The sequence below is a fragment of the Chlorocebus sabaeus genome, chromosome 25, assembly GCF_047675955.1.
Source record: "Chlorocebus sabaeus isolate Y175 chromosome 25, mChlSab1.0.hap1, whole genome shotgun sequence".
Lineage (NCBI taxonomy): Eukaryota > Metazoa > Chordata > Mammalia > Primates > Cercopithecidae > Chlorocebus > Chlorocebus sabaeus.
The window spans coordinates 80,032,119-80,056,817 of record NC_132928.1 but is presented as its reverse complement, the minus strand read 5'-3'; the positions used below and the strand labels follow the sequence as shown (position 1 = coordinate 80,056,817).

The window sequence follows — 24,699 nt, the reverse complement described above, 5'->3', positions numbered from 1 at the left end:
CACCACTCCATTAAGTTTTCACAAGACTCACAGAAGAATCCCCAAACAGTGCCATCTCTCTAATTTTGAAATCTCCAGGGCACATTTGAGTTAAGCTCTGCAAACTTGTCTAGGAGATGGTTTGAAGGATTGGAGGGCTGACAAGGGGGTGGTGGGTGGAGGGAAGGCACCCGAAGGCCCATGAACCTTCCCAGCGAGCTCTCTTGCAACCTCATCATCATGTCCCTGTGGGTGACACTACAGTTCTGGCAACTGGGGGCTCAGCATGCATTTTTGGAAGCTGCAGTGGCAGTCTCAAAAAAAACTGGATGAAATTGCCTCCCAATTAAAAAAACACTGAAGCATATATGTGATTTTGAAGTCAAGCCAGACTGTCAGGAAGTAAAAGGTAGAAGAGCAGGATCACAAGGGTGCAGGAATTCCTTTATCAGCCTGTGAAAGCTTCCCGGAGCCATGATCCCTGAGGTGAGCCTAATTAAAGCTTTTGAGTATCAGTAAAGATGCTGGATCTTGGCTCAATCCATTGAAGTCGAAGGAAAACAAAGCTGTATTTTATAGAATAAGCCTTCAAAATCTCGTAACCTCTCTCCCTCATTTTCCCCCCACCCCAGGCTGCCCCCAAAGCATATTTCTATGTATATTTCCTTCAGAGAGTATCGTCCGCACATGCACGGAGCAGAATTCTCAACATGGCTCTGATGCTCCTGACCTCGGGAGGTTGACGTTGTAGTCCAGGGTGAAGCACACAATTCCTGGCACAAAGGATGCCTTTAGGATCAGAGGCAACATGGAGTACAAGTAAAGTGTGGACCCTGGAGTCAGACCTGGCTTTGAACCTCAGCTCTGATGTTTTTCTATTCCTGCTTTGGACAAATTACTTAACCTTTCCATGCCTTGATTTCCTCATCGATACGATGGAGTTCGTATTATCACCTCAGAGGACAGCAGTGAAAATTGAAGAAATAATGTAATGAGATGATATATTCACTACCCTTGTTACAGTGCCTGGCAACAGCTGTGGGGACGAGATTTTAGTCTCATATCCAAAAGTCCTTAAAGGACACGCAAGACCACAGGAGCCTTTTGCTTACAGAATGAATAGAAGATACTGCCTGGCAAGGGACACTTGAGCAATGCTCAACCCACAGAAGCTACTAATCCCCAGTTTAGAGATCCAGTCTTGTATTTACCTGGCGCTGAGCATTTGCACAGAACTGCGGCCTCTGTGCATAGTCACGTGTCTCAGAGGAACGGCCAGGAATGCCGCATTAGCTACGGGGGTCTCTGTGCAGAGACACCAGCACAGTATTATGTACCACTTGGGGGAAAGTTCACTAATTTATATCAAAAAATTCATCCAAAGCTATGTCTATCATGAAGCCACTGATAGTACCATTGTGCTGTTTATCCAGGGGGCAGATGATGGATGGGGATGAGGGGAAAAGGATAAAGCAAAAGGGGGCAGGTCCTTCTCTCGGCCGATATTTGGTTTAGGGACTTGGTGTTCATAGGCTCTGAGGAATAAGCTTTAGGAGTAAAATGAGAGACAAGAAACCACCTTCTGATGTTCCTGGGGGTGCCAAATGGAAAAGGGACTTGGTATGTTTGAGGGCTCCAGAATACAGAGCAGAGACCAAAATACAAAACTACAAAGGAAGAGATACTGGCTGTCTCCATAGATGTGCTTTCTTCCAGCAGCTTCTCCCACAGATGACTGCAGGCCCTTGGGCCAGGGGTGCCCAGGGAGACGGATGATCTCAGCATCTTAGTGATTTCTGCAGCGGAACCTGAGTTGCTGCAGAGGGGACAGAAGGCCAATATCTCCACCTAAAACCTGTCAGTTCCCTTTATGGAATCAGCTCTTACCCAAAGAAGAGAACAAAACTGGGAGCTTAGATCAGACCTGGCCTGGTGGTAATTTCAAACATAATTTTTTCAACCTTGACATGGCTAGATATTTTTTAATGAGAATAATTCCTGGTTTATCATACAGTCTGACAGACCTGGGTGCACCATTGATTAGCCATGTGATTAGGCAAATTTATTCACCCCTTTGAGTGGAAGTAAGTCCCACCAACCATACAAATAATATATATAAATACCAAGCAGCAGCTGGTTCCGGTGGTTGCACGTGTACTCACAGCTGCTTAGGAGGCTGAGGTGGGAGGATTGCTCGAGCTCAGGAGTTCAAGGCTACCATGAGCTATGATCAGGCCCCTGCACTCTAGCCTGGGCAAGAGAGAGAGATCCTGCCTCTAAAAATAAATCAATCAGGCCGGGCACAGTGGCTCACGCCTGTAATCCCAGCACTTTAGGAGGCCGAGATGGGTGGATCACCTGAGGTCAGGAGTTCAAGACCAGCCTGGCCAATATGGTGAAACCCTGTCTCTATAAAAATACAAAAAATTAGTGGGGGCATTGTGGTGGGCTCCTATAACCCCAGCTACACAGGAGGCTGAGGCAGAGAATTGCTTGAACCCGTGAGCCAGAGGTTGCAGTGAGCCAAGATTGTACCACCGCACTGACCTGGGCAACAGAGCAAGACTGTCTCAAAAAAAAAAAAAAAAAAAAAAAAGAAAGAAAGAAAAGAAAAAGAAGAAAGCTACTCAGTTACAGAGTAGGGTGTCCACAGAAAGCAAGTGGAGGGATGTGGTGTGTTTTTCTTATACAGGAGTCTTATCTGTGTGAAAGCTAAGCTAAGCTGTGTCTATGTGTGAGTAAGCTGACAGCATGTCAAAATGTATTATTCTATCGATTTAAAGAAAACATTCTTATGTGTAATGACGTTCTAGTGTATAAGTACATCAAAGCGTAACTATAGCTATCCTGAAAGCACATACTCTTATGGGTATTGGGACATCTGGACTTTCCACCGCTGTAGGACTGTATCCTTTGGGGTATCTTTAGGTTGTTTTCTCAACTGTAAACATCGATGACCATGGTTGTGACCGGCAAGGAACATGCCTTGTTAGTCTCAAGATGGAGCTGAACTGAAAATGGCATTACTCTAGCTCTCAGGCGCCACTGCTTCCCCCACACCTCGAAGATGGCCTGCATGGGAGTGGCTTACACATTAGTCTCTTCCAGGGCAGATCCCAGACTTGCTCCTTTGTATGAGCTGAATCGTGTCCCTCCAAAAGTCATATGTTGAAAGTCCTAACCCCCAGTACCTCAGAATGTAACTCTATTGAGAGGCGGATCTTTAGAGAAATTGTCAAGTTAAAATGAGATCATTAGTGTGGCCTTAATCTAATATGAACGATGTCCTTGTCAAAAGGGGAAATTTGGACAGAGACATGCATAGAGGGCAGACAACATGTTGGGAGGCTGAGGTGGGACGATCGCTTTAACTCCGGAGTTCAAGACCAGCCTGAGCAACATAGCAAGACCCCATCTCTATTTTAAAATTTTAAAAATAAATAAATAAATAAATAAATAGAAAGAAAATAGAAAATGCCCATCTACAAGCCACAGAAAAAGGTCTGGAACAGATCCCTGCTCACAGTTCTCAGAAGGAATCAACCCTTCCAACACCTGGATTTTGTCTCCAGAAGCATGAGACAATACATTTCTAGTTTCATCCACACAATTTGTGGAACTTTGCTATGGCAGCCCTGAAAACATGAATACACCACGTAACATGGGCAGTCATCCTTGAGAGGCTGTTCTCATAGCACCTGCCCCACTTCCTGGGCCAAGAGGCCAGATCCTGGATCTGGGAAATGATTTCTAGTCCAGTCGGGTGTTTGTTAGAAACTGAGTCTCCTTCTCTGGCTTGAGCGTTTTCTTTGATGTGAAAGCTTCAGGGACTTTTAATTAGAATCCCTCATTTGTTCACACGGATTAGATGTTGTCTCTTGGAGAAGGTAGTAATTACTCACAGGATTTTTAAATGAATCCCTATATATTTTAAATGTTGCTGTATTTAGTGTGGCTTGTGAATGTCAATAAGAAATAACATTTACAAGAAAGAACAGCAGATTCCTTGTTTTGAGTTTCCACCGGAGCAAAGCTGAAGAAAATGCCAAAATAATATGCAAATATTAATATGCCATATGTAAGGCTTCCTGGATTTTTTTCCGGAGCTGTCAACGCAATTCAGCGTCTCCGTTCTTATTTCTGGGTGTTGATGATTTTTAATAGAATCCATTCTGAATTTCATTATATTGGGTATGTTCCCAGTGGACTCTAACTCCTCAACAGTATTTCTTTGTTTGTTTGCAGGAAATTTTGATTGGGTAGGGAATGATTTCACACAGAATGCTGGAACGGGCCTTGTTATCAACCAGGCAGATGTGAGGAACAACAGAAGCATCATTAAGCAACTTAAAGATGTGTTTGAAAGGGACTGGTATTCACCGTATGCCAAAACCTTACAGCCAACCAAACAGCCGAACTGCTCAAGCCTGTTCAAACTCAAACCGCCCTCCAACAAAACTGCCACAGACGATGCAGGCGGAAAGGATCCCTGGAACGTATAACGTGAATAAACAAACTGATAGGACAGTTCCGTATTTCATATTTATACATAAAGGACTTGAGGAGAGAAAAAAACACTTTAATGTGTCTCTTTTTTTTAGGGAAAAAGCACACTTATAAAAAATATTCTCTGAACGACACATAATACCTATCTAACAATATCTTAGCGTTGTGTACACTGAAATTAAGACTTTTGTATTTGTTACCTCTGACAGAGAATGTCATTCTGCCGTAGAAGTTAGGTTTTACATTTGCATACACATTTGAAGACTTTCATTCCTGCTTCTTTCTAGTTTGCGAACTTTTTCTGCTGACCTACCCGGTCAGTTGTTAGGAAGCTTAGCATGAGATGGGCTCTTTAACACCATTCTGAGAACTGCTAATTTAGAGAGGAAGGTGAGGATTTTTGCCTTGGAGAAGAGACTGATAAAACCAGTGTTTATCCTTGTAAATCGTCTCCAAGACCTACACAGTCAGCTAAGCGTGAATAGCTTACATCTCATGCCAGCCTTCAACACCCTTGAAAAATATCCTTTTCTGTCTTGCTCATTTTCTTCTTATACCATAGGTTTTATTTGGTATCATTTTCTCTTCTCACAAAATGTTCCTATTATTTTCTGTATTCAACCTCAACATGACTTCTAACTATGATAACATCTTTTGAAAACCTACAAATTTCTCAGAGTGGATACTACGTGGAAATAGTGGTCTTTCATTTTTACCTTTCAACTGAATCCTTTTTTCCCCTACCGAATTGGTATTTTAAAAAAACGACAGTCAGCAATACATGTCCTTTCTCTCAAGCTCAGATAAATTATGAAATTAGGTGGCCACCTGCTAATATCCAGCAAGCTATCAAGTCTGCATTTTGGGAATAAAGTAGTTTTTCACATTTTTGTTCAGTTTATGGTATTATAAAGGAAAGATCTCTATGCTTCCGTGGATTTTAATTTCTTTAGAATCATTATGCTGTTAAGAGTATGCCAGCAAACATTTATAGAGCTATTTAATATACCTTGTGCTATTTAATATACCAAATGCTTTTCAGAGAAATGCAATTTAAATACTGTGCTTAACATATTTTACTAAGAAACAGAAATATTGAATTATTGTTCTATAATGTAATTGTGTGTTGTTTTATATCTATACAATATATACCCCTGTATTAATGGAGACCATTGCTACACTAGGCAGAGGCATGGCCTCTTCAGAGCCCACAGCAGGTGGCCGGGATGTCCAGTTCCAATGTTGTTCCCGACTCTGTGACTCAAAGCAGAGCTCCTCACTGCTTGGCCTCGGGCTTCTCTTGGTAATGTAGATGGTAATACTCACCTACCTCGCAAGGATGTTGTCACGGTAGGAAATATTTATAACTTGTTTTGAAATCAAAAGAACCTATATAAATGCTAAGCATTACAATATATAATCTTTTTCTTGAAATAATCTTTGTCGTATCTTGATAGAATCAACACCAGGTCCTCCCCAAGAATCCACAAAGGAAAATAAATTCATAGCTTGCAGTTGCAAATGTGGATGAAAAGAACACGGCACCACAGAAACCCTGGTAGAGCTCTGGATTGTCAACATTTCAATGGAACATTGTGTTGGGCTGCTTTGGCAGGAATAACATCAACACAAAATTAGACATCGTGCTAGAGCTTGTTCTTCAGGACTGTAATACACATGTATTTTCAGAGCAAGGAAACACTCAATTATTCTTTTTCGTTTCTGGAGACTTGATTTCTAAATGCCAAAAAAGTGATCAAGGAGCCTATGAATCTTACCCAATGGATTTACTTAATATAGAAGGGCTATGATAACTTCCCTTCTTGTTATTTGCAAGTATTGCTTCACTAGATATTTAACCAGTTGATCAGGAGAGCTGGAAGGAAGCTGTATTTTTAAGGGTAGCATGTTTTTATGACTAACTGGGAGATTCTCACTGAAATTCCTCATCAATAATAGCCAGCCCATAAGACTCTAAATATTTGCCATATACACAATCCATGTTTGAGTTGGGAGTTATAACTCTGCCAGTTATCCCAACAAAGTAAACGTGGCTTTGGTGATGATTTTAAAAAGAAAGCAGGCTGGGTGCAGTGGCTCACGCCTGTAATCCCAGCGCTTTGGGAGGCCAAGGCAGGAGGATTGCTTGAGGCCAGGAGTTTGAGACCAGTCTGGGTAGCATAGTAAGACCCTGCCTCTAAAAAAATAATAAAGAAATAAAGGAAAGAAGGAATCAGAGTAGGAGTGGAGACAAACCTACCAAGTTCACACTCAGACAAACAAAAGCAACCTGGGTTGGTTTTAAAAAGGATGTCTAAAGGGAGAAAAAAACAACAAGAACCAAAACTTGTTAGTTCTCAAGTTTTCCCCTGAAGTATTCATCCACAGCCATGGGACACTCATAGGCTTGGTGTCATGGGGCCTCTTCACTGTCACTATCTGCTGTATGTGCTACGAGAAGAGAATGTCATCCTTTATGGAATGACCAGCACTGCCATTTCCTTTTGAGGCCTGGCAAAATGCCACCACCAGGAGCTGCATCCCAGACTTTTCTGCCAAGCAGCAGCAGCAGATGCCTACCAGACACAGCAAGCCCCTAATCAGGGGAGTCTGGGCGGCGGTGGTGACTCCACGGGGCCACACTGTCCTTCTGTGGCAGCCAGGAAAGTGGCCCCCATACCAATAGTGTCCGAAATGGGTTCATGTCTCCCAAGAGAACATTTCATTCTGCAGAACTTCCTCTTTCATTTGGATGCTTTATCTATCCCTCTAGAGATGGCTTTCCTTTCTTTTAGACTTTGTGTCTGTGCTAAACAAACTATCAACCTCCATTCCTCCCACTCCCCAAATATCCCAGGAATTACTTTTCAGGAGGAAAAGAATGCAAAACAAAAAACATGTTAATCTGACACCTTCTGGTGGATGTCCACGTCCATGCCAGAAATTACAAGGAGCAGGGTGACTACTCCCCATTAACATTCCCAGATTTATTTCCCAAGAGGCAAAAAGGAAAACAAACCCAATTAGAGACTATACTTTGGATTTCAGTACCACTAACACTAACTTAGTGCCTTATTTATTCTCAAGTGTTGATTTTAAACAATAATTTATTCTATGAGAACACTTCTCTGTCCTGTGGAATTCAAGATGACCTTCCGATGGGCCTACCAGTTGAAAACTTCCATTAGAGCACTGACAGTTTTTATGCTGCCTGTTCTCTTCCCAAGCCCCATCACCGTATCCCCCTAAATCAAATCATTGCACACACCATCAAAGATCAATACTGTGGGCCTCCACTGCATTGCCACTGGCCACTAGCCTATCAAATAATTGAGTCACTGCTTATCCAACCATTGGAGAGGAAGTGGAACAGTGAGATGACATCCATGCTCTGTAAACAACAAGCTTTAGGTACCTGAACCTGAAACAAGGAATGCCGAAAATGTCCCCACTGACTTAAAAGAATCCTGTCAAGAGATGCTGCACAGACTTCCTAGGTCCCGCGGCATAGAGAATGAAAACTAGCGTCTTTAACAAGTCAAAGCAGACAAAGAAACCAAAGGTCTGCGGACACCCTTTGCATCTGTGTAACTCTGGGCACCACTTTTCCCATTCAGGCTGTCTCTGTGCTACTGCTTGTCTCATGTCCGATGCAGTCCTTAGTGAGAGGGGTCTGATCACATTTTTGGTTGATCTCACCCTTTGAAAAATGTGGGGTTTTTTTTTTGAAATGCAGTTAATGGTTTGTTACAAGTGCCTCAATGAACCTGGGATTGATAGAAGCTCATTTGCTGCCAGCCTGTGGCTGTACTCAGTAACTCTGATGCATTGTTTGTTTTTAGGAACTTTTATTGAACTAAATTCCAGGGCGGGGTGAGGGGAAAGACCATAAGAATTTCTTGATAAGATCAGATCCAGGGTCTATCTGTCTCAGGAATTCTATCCTACAATTCACTTTTTTTTTTTTTTCCCCTCCATACGAATGACCACTGGTGTGTGTTTCTGTGTCCAAAATTCATTTCATTATTTTTAACTTTAGGAATGTAAAATGCTGCCATTACTTGCATAGAACAGTCACTTCCTATAATGAAAGATACTTTGTTATTGTTTATTCAAACTCAGTCCTTACAAACAGCCCCACATATCCTGGACAAATGTTTCATTCTTTTATCTTTCTGTACTTATTCCCAATGATCTGGTGTGCTTTATTATACACCTTTTAAAGGCGGAATATAACTTCCATTTATTTCCAAGGTAAATAAATTAGATACATTAACCTATTTTCAACATTTTCCAATTTGATTTGAATTAGCATCTTTCATTTTCTTTTTCTATGTTGTTAACAAAATAGCTGCTTACCATTTTCACCTTATTGACTTAAATCGATGGAGGCTTTTAAATAGCCCTGAAGTCAACCCCAGTTCACAGCCTATCTTTCTCATTTGAGAGAACTCCCATCTTTGGCTGAATTATGAAAATGCTGCTTTTTACAGTGACTCAGTGGGTATTCCTCAGAAGTTTCTCAAAGACGTAAAAATGAAATTTTCTTATTTTTGACCCATTAGCAGTCTTGTACTTACAGAGTTCTAAAACTTCACTGGTCATTTACGCTTCCTTTGGCAATTTGAAAAAAAGAAGCTATATTTAATAGACTATTCCACATTTTCTTTTGCTATGTTCAACTACTAAACTTCTAATTCTGTTACAAAAGGTATCTTGAATTTTTTAATGTTCGTTTATGTACATAGGATAAACTTGTACCTGGATATAACTATATTATTAACCTTAAGATCCCTAAATAAATTGGTTCGATAAAGGGTTGAATTTGGGGGAATCATTAAAATTCTCAAACCTTTCGTATAACCAGATGCTCAGTTTTTTCAGAAGTAAATATTAGATGGCTTTTTCATACTGTGAGATGAGGCATTTCTTTTTCTCCTCAAGCTAATCTCAGAAACAAATCAGTCTCTCATCAGTAACCAAACTGTACTGTGGTGAATTCTGAAGAAGGTAGATGCGACTGGTCCAATGGGCTGACTGTTTTGTATATTCACACAAGGAGGCATCTTTGAAATACTATGCCTATCTCTTACAAAAAAAAAAAAAAATTCCAATAAATGTTCATTCTGAGTAAATTATCTTTTAGTGAAAAAGAAGAAACAATCATAGAGACCCCACTAGAGAACCTAGTGTTTGCTCAACAAACCCACACTGAATCTCAGGTGTAGAGCACACACCTTGACAGCCATCTCAGCCAGCTCCCCCAGTGTGTAAATTCCCTTCCCATTTGGGCACTTAGAAGTTGACAACCTAGAGTCTCAGGATGGCCGAGTGGTCTGAGGCGCCGGGCTCAGCGTGAGAAGCTGACAACCTACTTGAGCCAAACAACTTGGAGTGCTTTATATGGTTCCTTTCTCAAGACTCACACGGGATAAAATGTGTTGATTTACTAATTTGGATTTGAGGCAGTCTTATCTCTGAAAGGATATGCACAGTATGTAATAAGGTGGGTACTCTTTTCATAAAGAGAATCAATATGAGAGGCAGACTTTTTTAAAAAACTATCATTTGAGAGGTTAGCAAAGGCTTAGAAGTGAACTTTGAGTCTGCAATAGTCAATAGCATTCTGATTTTATCGGCAGTTTCTGAATGCTACAATTTTGTGGTTTTTTTTTTTAATTGGGCTAACGGTTTAATGACAGTCATGTACAAGGAGTCCAATTAAATCATAGTAAGAGTGAAGATTGTGATTTAGTTTTATTTGAGAGACAAATTAGTAAGGAGAAAAGATCTGTTTTTATGAAGTGGATATCTGGCTCTCAAACCCATTCCTTTTGGCTCAGACGTTAAAAAATTATTAATTCCCTTATGGACTCTCCTATTCCCCATGGGCAGAAAATTCTGAAAAACAGATGAGACATTCTGAGCCCCTTGCAAGACAAACACAGATGGTTTCTAATTTAGAGTTTTCCCACACAAATGCACAACCAATCTTGGAAATATGACCTCAATTCCCAGGATTAAAAACATTGAAATTATATGTTACTTTCCAATGTAAGTGGAGGATGAAGATCTTTAAAGACAACTCAGAAAATATCCAATAACATTCAAATCAGAGCGTAATCTACAATTTCACTTGTTATTACTTAAAAGCGAAGACTAGCTGCTGCTTTAAAAGGGGCGAGTTACTAAAAGCAACATCCTAGAAAATGTAATAAAAAGAAGGCAACACCTTATTTTCAGCAAAGTTATAGTACTGATAAAGCACTTTGAAAATCCCCTGCAGGAAAATGTCATTGAGAAACAAAGACGGGTTTGTCCCCAGTGATAAAGCTATCTCTTATTCATATTTCATAGGTGGATCTATAGTTTTCCTGGTGTCTCGGAGAGACCTTACCTCCACAGCTCCTGCAGGAGCAAAACTCTATTTTCTGCCATGTGAGCTGTCTACACTGGCCACAGCTGATTGTACCAAGGTTCAGTACCTGACCCAAAGAGACTCATTTACAGGCCAGAGGGTGGCCTAAGGAATGAAAGTGTACCTAGCAGTGGTATTCTTTTTTGATGGCACCTGGCCCAACCAGTCACAGCCCTCTTTTAGGGAGTTTGAATACCAGAAACTAAATGATGAATAGGAAGCGCAGCCAAAATAGACGCAGTCACCGTAATGGTGCCTCTGAGAGCAGTGACAGCAGTTACTTCTGCAGTCAAGACAACTTGAGTTCTTGTTGATTCGCCATTTCTGCTCTTAGGTTACTGGAGAAATACTTGACTCCTGAACAATGAGTCTGGACTTTGTAGTTCCTGGGTTGCTTTTTTTTCTTCCTATGTATTGACATAAATAAACTCACATTAGCTGAAGTAACCTGACTGTGTGTCTGCTCTTTGAAACCTGGAAGGGCCTAACTAACACGACAAAGTGAAAGCCGTCCTCGTTTTTAAGTAGCTTGGAAGGAAAAGAGGAAAGAAAAAGAAACACTGTGGTATACCTTTTGGGTCCGACGGAGACTCATGTCAGAGATCTCCATGGTGAAGCATGTGGATCCACGCCATAAGGGTTAAATATCAAATCAATAGTAATCAAATGTGTTCGGCTCACAAAGTGTGTTTGAAACATTGAGCGTGGAAATGCAAGTGTTAGGAAATGACTACATGGTAGACATAGAGAGTGTTAGAGCTGGAGAGTGGAATTACAACTCTCGAAGCCCAGACCCACTATTTTTCTATATGAGGAAAATGAGGCGTAGAGTACACAGAGTTAAGTAGAGACAGATGTGTTATAAATTTAGATAATGTTTTAAAATACACAGTCTAATGATTGACTTAACAAGTGCAAAAGTTGCTAATAGTATGCTGAATATTTGGTGTAAGGAGGCAGTTTACAGAAATGCGTAGAAGACAGAAGCGAAATCACTCCTAGGGGGTCCGATGAAGAAAGGTGGGTCTATTGAAATGTCATGGAGGAAATGGAGGAAGTGGAGGTAGTATCAAGACATGTTTATCCTGCATGGCTCCCAGCTCAATTTAAGTAGAGATTAGTAATATCAGAAGGTCTAGGGTGAGATGATTTTTAAGATTATTTATTTACTTTGGTGGTGGTGTGTTAGATATTTTGTTTCACATTTAGCCTATGGTGGACACTCATTCAAAAGTAAAAAGAATGTCATAAGCTACCATTTAGCATATGGGTTGAAAACAAAATTCTGTATTTTGGAGTTTGTCACTCAGCCAGTCAGTTTGTAGTTATTTATATAAAAAGGATACAAGAGCTGGAACATTTAAGGAGTCTAAGGTCTGCAGACAGTGATATATTGCTGAATTGTTCCTATGATCATGCAATTTGGGGAGCCTAGTTATGTTATGCCATCGTGTGATGGTCAATTGTATGTGTCAAATTAACTAGGCTACTGTCCCCCGTTACTCAGTGACACATGAACTAAGCCAGGTGTTGCTGTGAAGGCTTTCTGTGGATGTCATTAAAGTCTATAATCAGATTTTTTCACTAAGAAAGATTTTTCTCGATAATCTTAAGTGGGCCTCAAAAGGTCTTAAGAGCAGAACTGAGGCTTCCCTGAAGAAGAAATTATACTTGTAGACTACAGCATCCGCTCCTGCCTGAGTTCCAGCTTACCCTTCCTGGTGAGCTGCCAATGGATTTTGAACCTGCCTAGCAACCCCCACAATCACGTAAGCAAATTCCTTTCAATAAATCAATTTCTGTGTGTGTGTATGTGTGTGTATATACTGGTTGTATTTCTACGGTAGAATTCTGATACGAATAGTAATAAATAATCCCCAAATCTTAGTGGTTTAAAACCACAAAGGATTTTTGTTGTTGTTGTTCACACTACATATTCATCGCGGGTCAGCAGGGGTGCTCAGCTCATCTTGGCCATTTAAAGATCCAGGTTGACAGAGCAAATGTTGCTGGTCACCATGCCAGAGGGAAAAGAGATTGCTGGAGTCTTACATGAACTATTAAATTCTCTGACCAGGAAGTAACACATGTCACTTCTGTTTACAGCATAATGGCCAGAGCTAGTCACATCATTTTACCTAGCCTAATGTTGAGAAATACAGTCCCACCAGCATTTCTGGAATGGTGGAGAAAACCAACACTAGACTAGTGTATAGTATTAATGACTAACACAGTTAATTTCAAAAACACAAACTTATCAATGAGCTTCTCATTTAGAGTAAAGACAAATTCCTGAGGACAAAAAGTAAGAAATGTTTAAGAATGATTAGAAACAAAAGAATTCTAAGATCAAAGTGACTCACTGAAGAAGAATGAATAAATGTTAACAGTTCCGTAACATTTGCTGTTAGTAGCATTAAAAAAATAAATGCCACGCTCTGAAAATTTACTGAGATGTCAACCAGTTGACTTAATGCTTAAGCAAGTACAAAAATAGTCACGAATATAAGCTCAGGTAACTTTCTTTAAGGTGGTCCTGGGTTCCAGATATCTAGATAGGTGAACTTCAGTGCCTATCAACCTCTAAAATAACAGATAAATAAGAGCATAACCAAAGAGGAATATTCTCAACTGAGTTTTGTAGGCTTATTGAAAGTCTTTCTACACAAGGAACCTCAGTTTGCCTTTGACTTTCATGAACTCATCTTTTAATGTATAGTATTTCCCTTTACAATGTAGGTTTCCTGCTCATGAATCTTTATTTTCTTTATAATATAAAACCTATTTTTTACTTATTTATTTAATTTTTTTTTTTTTTTTTTGAGAAAGAGTCTTGCTCTGTTGCCCAGGCTGGAGTGCAGTGGCACGATCTCGGCTCACTGCAAGCTCCACCTCCCGGGTTCATGCCATTCTCCTGCCTCAGCCTCCCAAGTAGCTGGGAATAGAGGCGCCCGCCACCACACCAGGCTAATTTTTTGTATTTTTAGTAGAGACGGGGTTTCACCATGTTAGCCAGGGTGGTCTTGATCTCCTGACCTCGTGATCTGCCCACCTTGGCATCCCAAAGTGCTGGGGTTACAGGCGTGAGCCACCGCGCCCGGCCAAACCTATTTCTTTAATCCGTGTTTCCCACCCCCTTTTAACAAATAATGTGTTTCTTACTTGTGCATTACCAATTTATCTTAAAACTATATCCCTGGAAGCAGAAGGGCTTTTTAACAAGATGTCATATATTCTCCAAAAAACTTATCTTTCATGCATGCTGGTTTTAAAGAATCAAGCACATAACAAATAATGTTGTGTTTGTTTTATGTGTGAAATGACATACAGGGGAGAACCATTCAATGTGACTAATATTGATTGAACTCCAATTCTGTGCAATCCTGGTGTTGTTGCTTTGGAACAGACAATAATGAACGAGACCTGCCCCTGTCCTCAAGGGGCATCTAGTATGAAAAGCAAACCCGAACATGACTATGCAGTTTGAGTAAATAATATTCTAGCACTTGCCTGCCACCGTGTCCTGACCAATCTCATCAGTAGAAGTGTGGTTTAAAGCAATTTAGTGCAGATAAATGTTTCCCCAGAGACCTAGGAGAGGATGGAACAGTCAGGAATAATGCAATGTGTCAAAACCAGCTGGGCCACTCACTACAGGGGCACACACTTTTTTATGAACCCAGCTAGGTTGTCCCCCAAAACCTTGCCTCCATTGTCATGAGCTGTGCGTATCAAGGGTTAGGGAGTGGGAGCAGTCCATCCTAGACTGCAGGCAATAGGAGCACATTTTATGGTGAGAATTTTAAAAACAGTAAAATCACAAAAAGTCATCTACTTCTTACTGTCACCATCTGCCAGCAATTCTAAACAATGTCACTGATAAAATACCCCTCAGGGAAAAAATTTTTGTTGGTCTGTGTATTAACCAATTGGCTACACCCAGAGAGGACAGCTCTCATTGCCCTGCCCTTGGCATACTACTATGCACAAGTGACAGTTTTTGGTTTCTGGAAAGGGTAAAAAAAAATTACATTATTTACCAGAAATCCCAAGGAGAGGCTGGGTGCACTGGCTCATGCCTATAATCCCAACACTTTGGGAAGCCTAGACAGGTGGATCACCTGAGGTCAGGAGTTTGAGATCAGCCTGGCCAACATGGTAAAACCCTGACTCTATTAAAAATACAAAAAAAAAAAATTAGCTAGGCATGGTGGTGGGTGCCTGTAATCCCAGCTACTTGAGAGGCAGAGGCAAGAGAAGCTTAAACCCAGGAGGAGGAGGAGGTTGCAGTGAGCCGAGATCATGCCATTGCACTCCAGCCTGGGAGACAGAAAGAGACTGTCTCAAAAAAAAAAAGAAAAAGAAAAGAAAAGAAAAAGAATGCACTGATTTAGCAAATATTTAATAATCATATATTGTATTTCAAGTTCTGTGCTGAGTCCTGGGCACATCAAGATGAATAAGATAGCTCCTCCTCTCACGGACCTCAGAGTTTAGGGGAAAAGGAAACAAAAAAAGTGGGATGCTATGTTAAAAATTTAAATAATATTTCCCTTCCTACAATGATGAAGTAGGTAATGTCAATCAATCCATTTGCTGAAAACAACTAGAAAAGTTGGATTAACATTTTAACCCTACATTTGTTTGAATGCATCAGAGATACACCAAGGTAGGGAGGAAAACTGCATGGTCAAGATCAGAGAGATGCGCATTGAGAGGTGAGTCAAAAATTTGCAGCCAAGGGCCGGGCGTGGTGGCTCACGCCCGTAATCCCAACACTTTGGGAGGCTGAAGTGGGCAGATCACGGGGTCAGGAGTTCAAGATGAGCCTGGCCAACATGGTGAAACCCCGTATCTACTAAAAATACAAAAAAATTTTGAGCCAGGTGTGGTGGCACATGTCTGTAATCCCAGCTACTTGGGAGGCTGAGACAGGAGAATTGCTTGAACCCAGGAGACAGAGGTTGCAGTGAGCTGAGATCGCACCACTGCACTCCAGCCTGGGCAATAGAGCAAGACTGCATCTCGAGGAAAAAAAAAAAAAATGCAGCCACTTTTCCTCAGAGCTATCTACTGATTTCAGAAGCATAAATGCTAAACAGAGCTTTCAACAGATGCAAGGGATTGGAAATACAATACTGGAAATCAGACTACTAGGGGAGATGGGTCCTTATAAGACCCCAGGCTTTGGGTTGGGACTCTGATGAATAATACATGAGAAGTACAGATCAGTAAGAAATAGAGAAGCCCTATCAGAAAGCTTCAAATCATGTGTATCTCCTGTTGAATTAAGATGATGTGGGGTAAGGCCAGGTGCAGTAGCTCATGCTTGTAATCCTCACACTTCAGGAGGCAAAGGCAGGAGGATTGCTTGAGGCCAGGAGTTTGAGACCAGCCTGGTCGACATAGTGAGACCCCATCTCTACAAAAATAAAAATTAAAAAATTGGTTGGATAGGTGTGGTGGCACACACATGTAGTCCTAGCTACTTGGGAGGCTGGAGCAGGAGGGTCACTTGAGTCCAGGAGTTTGAGGCTGCAGTGAGTTATGAACACATCACTGCACTCCAGCCTGGGTGACAAAACAAACAATAAAAGATGACATGGGCTTAGCCATCTACAAGAAGCAAACAAATCTTCTTAGGGACTATAACATTCAAATGATCATATTATCCCCCACATTTTTTGAATATACTGTTTGGTACTCAATGAAAAGAATCTATTTAATACAAAAATTAACTCAAGATGGATTGAAGACTTACCTAAAACCATAAAACCCAAAACTATAAAACTATAAAACCCAAAACTATAAAAACCCTAGAAGACAAACCTAGGCAATACCATTCAGGACATAGGCATGTGCAAGGATTTCATGACAAAAATGCCAAAAGCAATTGCAACAAAAGCCAAAATTGATAAAGGGGATCTAATTAAGCTAAAGAACATCTGCACAGCAAAAGAAACTATCATCAGAGTGAATATACAACCTACAAAATGGAAGAAAATTTTTGCAAACTATGCATCTGACAAAGGTCTAATATCTAGCATCTTTAAGGAACTTAAATTTACAAGAAAAAAAAAAAACCACCATTAAAAAGTGGGCAAAGGACATGAACCAACACTTCTGAAAAGAAGACATTCATGTGGCCAACAAGCATATGAAAAAAAGCTCATCATCACTGGTCATTAGAGAAATGCAAATCAAAACCACAATGAGGTATCATCTCACACCAGTCAGAACAGCAATTATTAAAAAGTCAAGAAACAATAGATGAGTAGCTGGGATTACAGATACCCACCACCACTCTCAGCTAATTTTTGTATTTTTAGTTGAGACAGGGTTTCACCATGTTGGCCAAGCTGATTTTGAACTCCTGACCTCAAGTGATCCACCCCCAACCTCAGCCTCCCAAAGTGCTGGGATTATAGGCATAAGCCACCACGCTTGGCCTGAAAAAAATTTTCAACACCTCAAAATTGTAAAGAAAACATGGGTGACTAAGATGCAAGAAATGAAATAAGAGTGTTTTGGAAAAGAAAATGGGTGAGGACCATCCAAGCTGCAGAAGGTGTGAAACAAATGGATGTGGGGATGACTGAGCCAAATCTCAGGTCACATGTTTTTCATTTAGTTATAAGCTAGCTTTCAACCGAGCTATACTTATTTTTATTTATTCATTTATTTTCTCTTGCTATATAGACTATAGGAATATGCTTGTTTTTAAATAAAAACACTGACCATACCTGGGCCACTCTTTTTATTCTTTTGTAAGAGTCAACGATAAAAAGTCCTAAGTCAAAAAATCAGCCTCCAATCTAGACAGCAGGTTTGGAATATTATTTTTACCCCAGCAATTATCCCCTCTCCTGCCTGATAAAGTAGCTGAACTGTGAAGTTTCAAAGTGGCACTTACACGGACATGACTGCACTTAGAAAACATGAACTTGAGTTGACATTTTTGAAAATGAATATACAGAGCAGTGAGATGTTTCTGGGTTCCAGAAGGTAAATCTTGAGTGTCAGCATTTGGTTCCTATAACTTATGTGGAAAAATCCCTTTCTGGAAAAACTACAGATCCTGATTAAGAGTCTTTAGAGGAATCAGTAACCATCTCACAACATCACCCTCTTTGTCCCTCCTTCCATCCTGAGTAGGGGGTGGTGCCAGGTGAAACCCTGACCTCACTCACCATGGCGAGAGGCGCCACAGAGACAGTGACAGTCATAGATTGCTGTGTCCCCAGCACTGAGCACAACAGGAGGCTCATACTAGGTATATCATCAACAGTTGTTGAATGAATGAATGAATGAATGAATGAATGAATGAATGAGGTGGCTTTGCTAATGTGTTGCTCTCACGGCCATTTTCTGATGTGCAAATTGAAAGGACATGCCTTTCCATATGAGTTGTCCACACATGAAGCTGCCCTTTCAACCATGATGTGGTTTTGGCTAACCCACTTATGTGCACTAGGACCGATCCTTGCAGGATTTTACAGATTCCTGATCAGCTGAGGTTTGAAACCACAAAGTTGTGCCACTGCACACACTCTTCCAGATGAAACCTCCTGAAGGGACACAGGCAGTTTCCGCTCCAGCATGTGATGCCTGCAGAGTTTCCTGGTTCTCATGGCTTGGCCTCAGTGGATGTTGTTGAAATCAGTTGAATTTAGGGACTAGAAAGACCAGCTGGCTGCCATATCTGGGTTGACACCAAGGTTTGGATCCCATTTTTCAGGACACCTTGCAATGATTGGGCTTAAGGAAGATTCATCCAGAATAACAATACTCAAGTGATTAATGTATAAGCTAAACTACCAACTCATTTACAATGAGAAATTCGACTTCTGACATCAGCCCATCTGCGTATTCTCTCTTCATAGGGAAGGCTACCTGGAAAGTCTGGAAGAATCATAAGCTTGCTTGGTAAGTTTGGAAATCCAAGTCAAGGGAGTCATGTGGACATAGGAACATGCCTGCCAAGGAATCCAAGCACCCTACTGACTGGCTGGAGCTGTTTCCCACTCTTGAATGGTGGCGTAAATATACTTACAAGGTCTTACTCATTGGGCTTCTCTTTTATTTCTACTGCCTTTTTCCAGGTAGGACTTTGGTTACAGAGTTGAGCAAGGCTATTTTTCTGAACTTGAGGCAGTTCAAATCAAGGTGTGTAGAGATCCTCCTTCTCCACCCCTCCTTCGTAATCCCTAAATTAAGAAGGATATAGGCAAATGTGGTGGCATGCACCTGTCATCCCAGCTACTCAAGAGGCTGAGGCTGGAGGATCACTTGAGCCCAGGAACTGAAGGTTGTAGTGCACTATCAATATGCCTGTGATGGCACTGCCCTCCAGCCCAGGCAACAATAGTGAGACTCCATTTCTAAAGTATAAAAGAAGGATGTTGCTTTAGAGTGTTGACCTAAAGCAAGGTCTCCTCTGAAAAGTGAGTATAGAACATGTTGTTTCTTCTTTCCCATAATACCCTCTCTAAATCCTATGGTGTAAACCCCTAGGTCTTGGTTGAGTATAAAGATTGAAAATGGAGGGTGGGGGGGCACCCAAGATGGCCAAATCTTGGTCAGCTCCAGCTCCAGCCTCCAGCTCCCAGTGTGAGCAACACAGAAGACGGGTGATTTCTGCATTTTCAACTGAGGTACTAGGTTCATCTCACTGGGGCGTGTTGGACAGTCGGTGCTGGTCAGTGGGTGCAGCCCAACCAGCAAGAGCTGAAGCAGGGCGAGGCATAGCCTCACCCGGGAAGTGCAAAGGGGAAGGGAATTCCTTTTCCTAGCCAAGGGAAACTGAGACAGACAACACCTGGAAAATCGGGTAACTCCCACCCTAATACTGCTCTTTACCAAGGGTCTTAGCAAACAGCACACCAGGAGATTATATCCCACACCTGGCCCAGAGGGTCCCACTCCCATGCAGCCTCCCTCATTGCTAGCACAGCAGTCTGAGATGTAACTGCAAGGAAGAAGTGAGGCTGGGGGAGGGGCACCTGCCATTGCTGAGGCTTAAGTAGGTAAACAAAGCCACCAGGAAGCTCGAACTGGGTGGAGCCAACCTCAGCTCAAGGAGGCTTGCATGCCTCTGTAGACTCCACCTCTGGGGACAGGGCATAGCTAAACAAAAAGCAGCAGAAACTCAGCAGAGGTAAATGTCCCTCTCTGACAGCTTTGAAGAGAGCAGTGGTTCTCCCAGCACATAGGCTGAGATCTGAGAATGGACAGACTGCCTGCTAAATTGGGTCCCTGACCCCTGAGTAGCCTAACTGGGAGACATCCCTCACCAGGTGCAGATTGACACCTCACACCTCACACGGCTGGGTACACCTCTCAGACAAAGCTTCCAGAGCAAGAATCAGACAGCAATACTTGCTGTTCAGCAATATTCTGTCTTCTGCAGCCTCCGCTGCTGATACCCAGGCAAACAAGGTCTGGAGCGGACCTCAAGCAAACTCCAACAGACCTGCAGCTGAGGGTCCTGACTGTTAGAAGGAAAACTAACAAACAGAAAGGACATCCACATAAAACCCCATCAGTACATCACCATCATCAAAGACCAAAGACAGATAAAACCACAAAGATGGGGAAAAAGCAGTGCAGAAAAGCTGGAAATTTAAAAATTCAGAGCACATCTCCCCCTCCAAAGGAACGCAGCTCATCACCAGCAACGGAACAAAGCTGGATGGAGAATGACTTTGATGAGTTGAGAGAAGAAGGCTTCAGTCCATCAAACTTCTCAGAGCTAAAGGAGGAACTATGTACCCAGTGCAAACAAACTAAAAACCTTGAAAAAAGAATGGAAGAATGGATAACTAGAATAACTAATGCGGAGTAGTCCATAAATGAACTGAGAGAGATGAAAACCATGACACAAATGCACAAGCTTCAGTAACCGACTCGATTGGTTGACAAATGCACAAGCTTCAGTAACTGACTCAATCAACTGGAAGAAAGAGTATCAGTGATTGAAGATCAAATGAATGAAATGAAGGGAGAAGAGAATTTTAGAGAAAAAAGAGTAAAAAGAAATGAACAAAGCTTCCAAGAAATATGGGATTATGTGAAAAGACCAAATCTATGTCTGATTGGTGTGCCTGAAAGTGACGGGGAAAATGGAACCAAGTTGGAAAACACTCTTCAGGATATCATCCAGGAGAACTTCCCCAACCTAGTAAGGCAGGCCAACATTCAAATTCAGGAAATACGGAGAACACCACAAAGATACTCCTCGAGAAGAGCAACTCCAAGACACATAGTTGTCAGATTCACCAAAGTGGAAATGAAGGAAAAAATATTAAGAGCAGCCAGAGAGAAAGGTCGGGTTACCCACAAAGGGAAGTCCATCAGACTAACAGCGGATCTCTTGGCAGAAACTCTACAAGCCGGAAGAGAGTGGGGGCCAATATTCAACATTCTTAAAGAAAAGACTTTTCAACCCAGAATTTCATATCCAGCCAAACTAAGTTTCATAAGTGAAGGAAAAATAAAAATCCTTTACAGACAAACAAATGATTAGACATTTTGTCACCACCAGGCCTGCCCGACAAGAGATCCTAAAGGAAGCACTAAATGTGGAAAGGAACAACCGGTACCAGCCATTGCAAAAACATGCCAAAATATAAAGACCATTGACGCTAGGAAGAAACTGCATCAACTAACAAGCAAAATAACTAGCTAATATCATAATGACAGGATCAAGTTCACACATAACAATATTAAACTTAAATGTAAATGGACTAAATGGTCCAATTAAAAGACACAGACTGGCAAATTGGATAAAGAGTCAAGACCCATCAGTTTGCTGTATTCAGGAGACCCATCTCACATGCAGAGACACACATAGGCTCAAAATAAAGGGATGGAGGAAGATCTACCAAGCAAACGGAGGACAAAAAAAAGCAGGGGTTACAATCCTAGTCTCTGATAAAACAGACTTTAAACCAACAAAGATCAAAGAGACAAAGAAGGCCATTACATAATGTTAAAGGGATCAATTCAACAAGAAGAGCTAACTTTCCTAAATATATATGCACCCAATACAGGAGCACCCAGATTCATAAAGCAAGTCCTTAGAGACTTACAAAGAGACTAAGACTCCCATACAATAATAATGGGAGACTTTAACACTCCACTGTCAACATTAGACAGATCTACAAGACAGAAAGTTAACAAGGATATCCAGGAATTGAACTCAACTCTGCACCAAGCGGACCTAATATACATCTACAGAACTCTCCATCCCAAATCAACAGAATATACATTCTTCTCAGCACATCGCACTTATTCCAAAATTGACCACATAGTTGGAAGTAAAGCCCTCCTCAGCAAATGTAAAAGAACAGAAATTTTAACAAACTGTCTCTCAGACCACAGTGCAATCAAACTAGAACTCAGGACCAAGAAACTCAATGAAAACCACTCAAATACATGAAAACTGAACAACCTGCTCCTGAATGACTACTGGGTACATAACAAAATGAAGGCAGAAATAAAGATGTTCTTTGAAACCAATGAGAACAAAGATACAACATACCAGAATCTCTGGGACACATTTAAAGCAGTGTGTAGAGGGAAATTTACAGCACGAAATGCCCACAAGAGAAAGCAGAAAAGATCTAAAATTGACACCCTAACATCACAATTAAAAGAACTAGAGAAGCAAGAGCAAACACATTCAAAAGCTAGCAGAAGGCAAGAAATAACTAAGATCAGAGCAGAAATGAAGGAGATAGAGACACAAAAAACCCTTCAAAAAATCAATGAATCCGGGAACCGGTTTTTTGAAAAGATAAACAAAATTGATAGACCACTAGCAAGACAAAGAAGAAAAGAGAGAAGAATCAAATAGACGCAATAAAAAATTATAAAGGGGATATCACCACCAACCCCACAGAAATACAAACTACCATCAGAGAATACTATAAACACCTCTGCGCAAATAAACTAGAAAATCTAGAAGAAATGGATAATTTCCTGGACACTTACACTCTCCCAAGACTAAACCAGGAAGAAGTTGAATCCCTGAATAGACCAATAGTAGGCTCTGAAATTGAGGCAATAATTAATAGCCTATCAACCAAAAAAAGTCCAGGACCAGATGGATTCACAGCTGTATTCTACCAGAGGTACAAGGAGGAGCTGGTACCATTCCTTCTGAAACTATTCCAATCAATAGAAAAAGAGGGAATCCTCCCTAACTCATTTTATGAGGCCAACATCATCCTGATACCAAAGCCTGGCAGAGACACAACAAAAAAAGAGAATTTTAGGCCAATATCCCTGATGAACATCGATGCAAAAATCCTCAATAAAATACTGGCAAACCGAATCCAGCAGCACATCAAAAAGCTTATCCACCACAATTAAGTGGGCTTCATCCCTGGGTTACAAGGCTGGTTCAACATATGCAAATCAATAAACATAATCCAGCATATAAACAGAACCAAAGACAAAAACCACATGATTATCTCAATAGATGTAGAAAAGGCCTTTGACAAAATTCATCAGCCCTTCATGCTAAAAACTCAATAAATTTGATATGATGGAACGTATCTCAAAATAATAAGAGCTATTTACAACAAACCCGCAGCCAATATCATACTGAATGGGCAAAAACTGGAAGCATTCCCTTTGAAAACTGGCACAAGACAGGGATGCCCTCTCTCACCATTCCTATTCAACATAGTGTTGGAAGTTCTGGCTAGGGCAATCAGGCAAGAGAAAGAAATAAAGGGTATTCAATTAGGAAAAGAAGAAGTCAAATTGTCCCTGTTTGCAGATGACATGATTGTATATTTAGAAAACCCCATCGTCTCAGCCCAAAATCTCCTTAAGCTGATAAGCAACTTCAGCAAAGTCTCAGGATACAAAATCGATGTGCAAAAATCACAAGTATTCTTATACACCAATAACAGACAAACAGAGAGACAAATCATGAATGAACTCCCATTCACAATTGCTTCACAGAGAATAAAATACCTAGGAATCCAACCCACAAGGGATGTGAAGGACCTCTTCGAGGAGAACTACAAATCACTGCTTAGCGAAATAAAAGAGGACACAAACAAATGGAAAAACATACCATGCTCATGGATAGGAAGAATCAATATCATGAAAATGGCCATACTGCCCAAGGTAATTTATAGATTCAATGTCATCCCCATTAAGCTACCAATGACTTTCTTCACAGAATTGGAAAAAACTGCTTTAAAGTTCTTATGGAACCAAAAGAGTCCGCATTGCCAAGATAAATTGTCTAAGCCAAAAGGACAAAGCTGGAGGCATCATGCTACCTGACTTCAAACTATACTACAAGGCTACAGTAACCAAAACAGCATGGTACTGGTACCAAAACAGAGATATAGACCAATGGAACAGAACAGAGTCCTCAGAAATAATACCATACATCTACAGCCATCTGATCTTTGACAAACCTGACAAAAACAAGAAATGGGGAAAGGATTCCCTATTTAATAAATGGTGCTGGGAAAATTGGCTAGCCATAAGTAGAAAGCTAAAACTGGATCCTTTCCTTACTCCTTATATGAAAATTAATTCAAGATGGATTAGAGACTTAAATATTAGACGGAAAACCATAAAAACCCTAGAAGAAAACCTAGGTAATATCATTCAGGACATAGGCATGGGCAAGGACTTCATGTCTAAAACACCAAAAGCAATGGCAACAAAAGCCAAAATTGACAAATGAGATCTAATTAAACTGAAGAGCTTCTGCACAGCAAAAGAAACTACCATTAGAGTGAACAGGCAACCTACAGAACCGCAGA

General features: G+C 40.9%; 1 protein-coding gene across 3 annotated transcripts in view; it reads left to right on the top strand.

Moving 5' to 3' along the window:
- Nucleotides 1–11,308, top strand: part of PLD5 (phospholipase D family member 5) — a 422,420-nt gene extending 411,112 nt beyond the window's left edge. For all 3 annotated transcript variants that reach the window (XM_007989952.3, XM_007989953.3, XM_037986077.2), the window contains one exon: nucleotides 4,225–11,308. In XM_007989952.3, the coding sequence (XP_007988143.1) occupies nucleotides 4,225–4,481 (257 nt within the window). In that variant the 3' untranslated portion in view covers nucleotides 4,482–11,308. The remainder of the gene's footprint in view (nucleotides 1–4,224) is intronic.
- The last annotated feature ends 13,391 nt before the right edge of the window (nucleotides 11,309–24,699 follow it).